General features: G+C 60.5%; 1 protein-coding gene across 1 annotated transcript; it reads right to left on the bottom strand.

The window, feature by feature from the left end:
- Positions 1-2,393: 2,393 nt before the first annotated feature.
- Positions 2,394-6,838, bottom strand: TNFAIP2 (TNF alpha induced protein 2). The gene is made up of 4 exons (XM_006109319.3): positions 6,590-6,838; positions 6,199-6,354; positions 5,913-6,034; positions 2,394-4,077 (listed from the first exon to the last, which is right to left on the bottom strand). Exons 2-4 carry the CDS (start codon positions 6,346-6,348, stop codon positions 3,936-3,938), a joined length of 414 nt encoding a protein of 137 aa, XP_006109381.1. The 5' UTR covers positions 6,349-6,354; positions 6,590-6,838; the 3' UTR covers positions 2,394-3,935.
- Positions 6,839-7,046: the final 208 nt, after the last annotated feature.

Below are 7,046 nucleotides of genomic sequence, written 5' to 3'. Positions count from 1 at the left end.
CCTATGAACCAGGAAGTCACGGGTCGTATCCAGTCAGGGCACATGCCTTGTTGTGGGCTGGATCCCCAGTGTAGGGCGTGCAGGAGGCAGCTGATCCCATGATTCTCGCTCATCAGTGATGTTTTTATCTCTCTCCCTCTCCCCTCCCTCTCTGAAATCAATAAAAATATTTAAAAAAAAAAATAAATAAAAGGTTGAGGCAGCCCCTGGCTGGTTTGCTCAGTGGATAGAGAGCGTCAGCCAAAGGACTGGAGGGTCCCGGGTTTGATTTCAGTCAAGGGCACCTGCCTTGGTTGCAGGTTCCCCGGCCCTGGTCAGAGCTCCTGCAGGAGGCAACCAATCAACGTCTCTCTCTCTATCGGTGTTTCTCTCTGTCTCTCCCTCCCCCTTCCACTCTCTCTAAAAACTCAACGGAAAAATATCCTTGGGTGGAGATTAACAACAACAAAAATTGTCGAGGTAAGAAACCTGTAAGAATTGTTGTGAGTTTATTTGAGCCAAACTGACAACGATTGCCAGGAAGCGGACTCCTGAGGGAGAACATGCCGGAGGGTGGCGGTTTTGCAGCGTGTTCCACATGTTAGCACCAAAGCCGGAGGCGGAAGGGGTCACCTGAAATCCCTGGTGGGAGGCTAGGGAGGCGGGAGAAAGCGCGGGGACCTCTGGGATTGGATAAAAAGTAAAACGGGCGGACACACCTTGGCGGGGACAGGACCACTAACCGCTAACGTCCCCAGCACATGGAGGTGGTATGCAGGAACACAACGACATGAGGCTGCTCTGGGGGGAGGGTGTGCCCGGAGGAAGAGATGCTGTGCCGTTTCTAAGGCATGTTGTCCTAGAGGCCACAAGTCCAGGTAAGGGACAGACTGACCTTCGTCAGGAGATGCCGGCCTAGGACACGATGACCCGCCTCGACCCGCGTGTAGCCAGGAATTTTAGTTCCAGCTCATCCTGTGTGGCTGCTGTGGGTCTCTGGGTTTGTAAGGCTACCACCGAGCTTGCCAGGTTTAATATGTGGCTTCGGCCCGGCCGGCGTGGCTCACTTGTTGAGCGTCGCCCTATGAACCAGGAGGTCACGGTTCGACTCCCAGTCAGAGCACATGCCTGGGTTGCAGGCTTGATCCCCAGTGTGGGGCGTGCAGGAGGCAGCCGATCAATGATTCTCATCATTGATGTTTCTCTCTCTCTCCCTCTCCCTCTCCCTTCCTCTCTGACATCAATAAAAATACATTTTTTAAAAATGTGACTCTGTTTTTCACCCCAAAACGTCCCCCTGGTCCTGGCTCTCCCATCCTGTGCCCCAGCGGTCCCATGAGGGTCACTGCGCCGCCCCCTCCCTGCCCCACTCGGTGCTCCACCGGGAGGCCGAGGGCAGAGTCTGCAGCCCAGGTGGCACATGGACAGGGCCTGCCAACCACGGGGCGCCCCGTAAGGGTCTCCTGGGGCTGCCGTCCCCCCTCCGCCCTCCCCGCTGCTCTGTGGGCTCTGCCCATCCCTGTTGGCCCCACAGGTGGGACTGGCCAGAAAGGCCTCCCTCCCCCTCCAGCTCCCTCTGACCCTGAGCCAGGCTGCTGAGGTCAAGGGCTTTCCTGCAGGTCCCAGACCCCGAAGGTGGTGCCCTTGCCTGCCTCTCTGTGGAACGGATGGTCAAGGTACCCCCTTCCTTGCCCAAATCCTGGGCCGGATGGGAGAGATCTGATCTGCCCACTATTTTGTTTTTCCTTTGACTCCAACGGGCCTCCCTGACTCACCCACCGCCCCACCCTCGCTACGCCCTTGGGACCGCGAGGCTCTGGTCTTCATAGCCCAGCCTCGGGCTGTTGACCACAGAGGCAGCGTTTACGGTTACGCCCAGGCCTCAGCTGTGCTTCAGCTCCAGAATGACCCACGAACTGCATCCTGGGAAACCAGAGCAGGCGCTGCCCGGGCGACGTGGGTCCAGACGCCCGGCCCACCCGCCCGCTCTAGCCCTCGCAGGCCGTCCGAGCATGAGCACCTGCGACGCTGGTTGTGGCACCACCAACTCCCAATAAGCCCTCGCTTCCTGGCTGCAGAGTCCTGTGTGTGTCCTGTTGGGCTTTGCTGTGCAGGCAAACGGGCCTCCCTGGTGAGCCGGGCCTCTGTCCGCCGACAGCTCTTCAGGTCAGTCCCAGACACAGGAGTACGTTCCCCCTGAGCCCTGTGCGTGGAGCTGACATGATTGTCCCGAGTCCTAACCTCCCCCCTCCCCCATCACCCTCAGTAAAGTGTGTGGGGAGGTCATTACAGGGAAGGACACTGCGGACCTGGCACAGAGCCAGGAGGACAGGCCTGCCCAGACCCCCAAACCCTGAAAAAGCCAAAAAGCCGCCGAGGCCCAGCCCTGCTCCCCAAATGAATCACTCCACAGCCGCTTCTGAAGTCAGCTTTATGTCAAGCTATAAAAACACGGGTCGTGTCCCGAGGACACGCATACAAAAGCAGTGCTATCAAAAATAACATCAGTGACATCCAACACGTGAACGACAAATGTCCAAAGGCTCTGTGCACCGTTTTCGCGGCCAGTTCCTGGCCAAGTACCTGGACGGAGGGACGGACCCTGGAGAGAGAGCTCGCCCGACCTGGCGGCGCCCTCAGAGGCCGAGTCACACCTGAATCTGCTGAGAGGGCCTATGGGGTGGGCCGAGGCCAGGGGGTAACTGAACACGTCTTCCCGGGGTAGGACCAGGTGCTCTCCAGGGCAGGGGACGCATGGAGGCCGTGGTGGGCAAAACCATGGCCCCCCAAAGATGCCCACGCCCTAACCTCTGGAACCTGTGACCATGTGAGGTTCGCGGGAAAGGGAATGAAACCAGGCTGCCAACCAGCTGGCCTCACAGAGCGCGCGGTGCTGGGCTATCCGTCTGGATGGGCCAAAGGTAATGGCTGGGCTCCTTGCGAGTGGAAGAGGGAGGCGGGAGCGAAGCCCTGAAGCCCTGCCCTGTGAATGGCTTTGAAATGGACGGGACCACAAGCCGAGTCATCTGGGAAGGTGGCCTCTAAAAACCGCAAGAGGCCAGGAATCCACCCCCGGGAGCTGCCAGCAGGGCCGAGCGCCGGCCCCTTGCCTTCAGCCCACTAGAACTCTGACCTCCAGAACTGAGACTTAGTCTTGTTTTAAGATACTAAGTTTGTGGAAATTCGTTATAGCAGCAGTAAGAAACTAATATAGGTGCAGAGGGGTCAGAGGTCAAGCTTGCCCAGCCCAGTGGAGGACCCAGGAAGGCACCCCTGGGCCTGGGTCTGCCTGGGGGGCAGCCTGAACCCTAGAAGACCCAGGAAGCCCCTTTCTGGGCAGGGGGTGCCTTTGGGCAAGGCAAGTAGAGAGGGGTCGGGGTCTGAGCTGCAGGGGTCACAGGGCAACCTGGAGGGGCTCTGGTGCCCGCTCTGCCCAGCTGCGGGGGACTGCCGCCCTTCCCAGGCCAGGCAAGAGCTCATCTTTCCCTTCTTTCCTCCCAGCTGCCTTCCATTCCAGACTTGCTGAGCCCAGCTGGTCGCAGCCCTGGGTGAAGGGGGCAGGTAGGTAAGGCTCGGCATCCGGCCCTAGGCACTCAGCCCCGGCCACGAGGGCAGCTCTGAGGTGGCCGGGGAGGGCCCCCTGGAGAGGAGATGACCCAGGGTCGCTGAGCCCCGGCCACTCTGCTCCTTTAGTGCATGACGATCAACGGCCACTTCTCAGGTATGGTCTCTGGCTCCTCAGAGGTGTGCTCCCGCCCCACCAGGCTGGTAACGAACTGGGAGCCGTCCGTTCCAGCTGCCCCCGGGCCTGCACCAGGCCGGGGCTGGGTGGCAGCAGCAGCAGCATCAGAAGGCAGGAAGCCCGGGAGGCCGGAAGCCAGGTGGGGTGACTGGCTCGAAGTGGAGTGTGTCCGAAGCTCGCCGGGGCTCACAAGCAGGTCGGTCCACAGGAAAAGCTAACCAACCTTTATAAGTGAAAATAGGGCCTTGGCGGCCTCGGGGGCCCCCGTGTGGACGTCCAGGATGCTCCGGATGCTCTTGACTTCACTGCTGGACAGGTTCCCCTTGATGGCCAGGATGGCGCCCAGGTGGCCTTTGCTGTCAGGAGGAAGTCCCGTCAGTCCAGCCGGTCACCAACGGCCCTGCTCACACCCTTCCCGCTCTCCAGCCTCCGGCCTGAGCCACAGCGCCCCGCAGCAGCTGCCGCCCGCTCTCCTCCCATGAGCTCCAGCAGCATGGCCACCCGGCCCCCCGAGGGCACGCCTGCTCCTGCCACCTCAGGCCTTTAACCGGCTGTCCCTCCTGGAATCTCTTCCACACGCTCTGAAGGGGACCAGCGCCTCTCACCTTTAAGTCTCAGCTAAAATGTCACCTCCCCCAAGAGGCCTTCCCATCCCGAAAGCCAGCACCTCCTGCGGGTTACATAACCTTTCCAACGTGCAGGTGGATCCCTTTGCCTGACTACTATGAGCCCTCCGTGGACTATAACCCACATGAGGGAGAGCAGAGGCCTGCTCCGTCTTGTACATCATTGCATCCTGGTACCTAGAACCGAGCCCGGCACCTGGCAGACCACTGCTAATTGTGGGTGGGCTGGTGGGTGGATGAGTGAATTGATGGGCGGAAGTCGATGGATAGATGCATGGATGGATGGATGGATGAATGGATGAATAGGTGGGTGAATATATGGATGGAAGAGTGAGTGCATAAGTGGATGGATGGATGGATGGATGGATGGATGGATGGATGAAAGGATGAATGAGTGAGTGGATGGAAGGCTGAGGGGTGAATGGATGGGTAGGTGAATGGAGAGATGCAGAGTTGGGTGGAAGATGGATGGATGCATGAAAGGATAGGTGGTGGACGTGTAGGTGAATGGGTGGCTCGATGGGTAGACTTGTGGATGGTGGGTGAGGCGATAGCTGGATAGCTAGATGGGTGTTAGATGAGTAGATGGGGAGATGCTGCTTGTATGGGTGGGTGAATAAGTGGGTGCATGTGGAGGTGAGTGGGTGGCTAGGTGGACGAGTGCAGTGGATCAGCCAGGGGCTACACTAGGCTGAGCTGTCAATCCAACTCAGGGCCCATTCAAACGCTCTCCTCCATGTCAGAGGACTCAGCCCCAAAACCCATTTCCTGGGCTCACAAGATCCTCAGGCAACCGCCACTCTGGAACGGGGGACCAGGACCCAGGACCCAGGTCCAAGCCCCAGGCCCCCGAGGATCCCTAGGCTGAGTGGTGGACCCCAGCTCCATCACTGACCTGCTACAGCCTCTAGCAAGTCCCTGGTCTCTCTGGCCTCAGTTTCCCCTCCAAGGGGCAGTATCATCAAGGCTAAGAGTGTGGCCTGTGGAGCCAGACTGCCTATATTTGTCATCTTAGCTCCAACACTGACTCACTGTGTCACCTTGGACACGTGCCTTTGGCTCTCCAGGCCTCATGTGTAAATCAGGGATGAAAAGCATCAGTCTGGCCTAGCCCGTTTGGCTCAGTGGGTAGAGCATCCACCTGCGGACTGAAGGGTCCCAGGTTTGATACCGGTCAAGGACATGTGCCCGGGTAGTGGGCTCAATCCCCAGTAGGGGTCGTGCAGGAGGCAGCTGCTCAGCGATTCTCGCTCATCAGTGATGTTTCTGTCACTCTCTCCCTCTCCCTTCCTCTCTGAAATCAATACAAACATATGTTTAACGAAGGAAAGCGGAAAGCGTCAGCCTGTAGGGCGGTGGTGAGGGTCCAGTGAGTGAGCCGCTGTGAGGCTTTGCCCGGGCGCCGGCAGTCGCAGCCCTCAGCAGGGTCAGCACCAGGACTGAGTTGCGTGGCCAGTACTGGAGCACCACCCACCCCAAAGGGGCTGACGCAGCCAAGCCAGGCTCTGACCGTGGGGACCGCAGGGCCACGCCGACTGCCCAGGTCCCGGGCTGCCCGGTCTCACCTGAAGTCAGGGTACCAGGTGGCGTAAGTGGCCACCTCGATCTTGATGGCACTGGGGTCTTGCAGGCGGATGATCTCGGCGAGCGTCGGGAGGGCGTGGTGCAGCCAGGTGGCCGGGGAGCCCTGCAAGCACAGGCCTGGTTGGAGGGAGGCCGCCCCTGCTCCAGAAGTGCCCCCGGGCCCAGACTGGTTCCGCCAGAACCGATGGAGCTTGGAGAGGCCCAGAGGGCAAGGGCAGCCCATGGGGGACCGGGGTGCGTGGTGAGGGGGGTGGAGTCGGGGCTTACAATCTGAGTGCAGAAGTGCTGGATGACTTCGGCGTTGGCCAGGACCTGCCCGGCCAATTGCTGCTGCTGCTCCGCCGTCTTGAGGACCACGCGCCGCTTGCAGAGCCGCACGATGTACTCCTTCACCAGGTGCAGGTGGACAAGCTCCATGAGCTCCTGCACGGCCAGGGGCAGAGGCAGGGCCGTGAGCCAGCTCCCCGCGGAGCTCAACCCTCCCCTGACAGGAGCTTGAGGCCTCGGGGCCAGAAGTTCAGGGAGGACAGACGCCAGGGCAAAGGAGAGCATACATGTGTGGGCGTGTGCAGTGCTGGTGGGTGCGTGCACAGGCCTGTGTGAGCCCATGCCCGCTGCACCGCTGCCAGGCCCAGCCCAGCCCAGCCCAGCGCCTCACCTCCTGGAAGCACTCGCGCAGTTCTGAGAACTCGGGCAGCCTTGTCTCCACGGTGGAGAGGATTTCCTCCAGGGTCTGCGCAGAGGCCGCCCAGCGGGTCTGTGTGAACCTCTTGAACAGCGGCTGCAGCGGGAGAAAGGCAGGATGTCTGGACCCGCCCTGCAGGGGAAGGCTGCCAGCCACACACGAAGACACGCACACTGATTCTCGGGGTGGCCCAGGGGCCAGGGACCCAGGACGGGACTCAGGTCACAGGCAGGAAGTGGAGGGGTCTGTGTACCCTCCTCCAAGGACACCCAGCTGGGGCCCCTGCATTGCAGGCGGCCTGCGGAGGCCTTTTCCACCCTCCCCCCACCCCGCCGCCCCCAAATAAATTCCTGTATAAACAAAGCCTCGCGCCTGACTGGTGCCAAGTCATCCCGGGTCACTGTGCGGCCTTCACCGCCAACTGGCCACC

The sequence above is a fragment of the Myotis lucifugus genome, unplaced genomic scaffold, assembly GCF_000147115.1.
Source record: "Myotis lucifugus unplaced genomic scaffold, Myoluc2.0 scaffold_8287, whole genome shotgun sequence".
Classification (NCBI taxonomy): Eukaryota; Metazoa; Chordata; class Mammalia; order Chiroptera; family Vespertilionidae; genus Myotis; species Myotis lucifugus.
Note: the sequence above shows the minus strand (reverse complement) of the source record. Positions and strands in the feature narration are given on the sequence as shown.

What these genes read in the sequence shown, in the direction of transcription:
- TNFAIP2 (XM_006109319.3), bottom strand. Translation starts at nt 6,348, where the DNA reads ATGGAGCTTGTCCACCTGCACCTGGTGAAGGAGTACATCGTGCGGCTC. An exon ending in AGCACTTCTGCACTCAGATT is followed by an intron (nt 6,035 to 6,198) that starts GTAAGCCCCGAC and finishes CTGTGCTTGCAG; the next exon opens with GGCTCCCCGGCCACCTGGCT. An exon ending in ACCTGGTACCCTGACTTCAG is followed by an intron (nt 4,078 to 5,912) that starts GTGAGACCGGGC and finishes TCCTCCTGACAG; the next exon opens with CAAAGGCCACCTGGGCGCCA.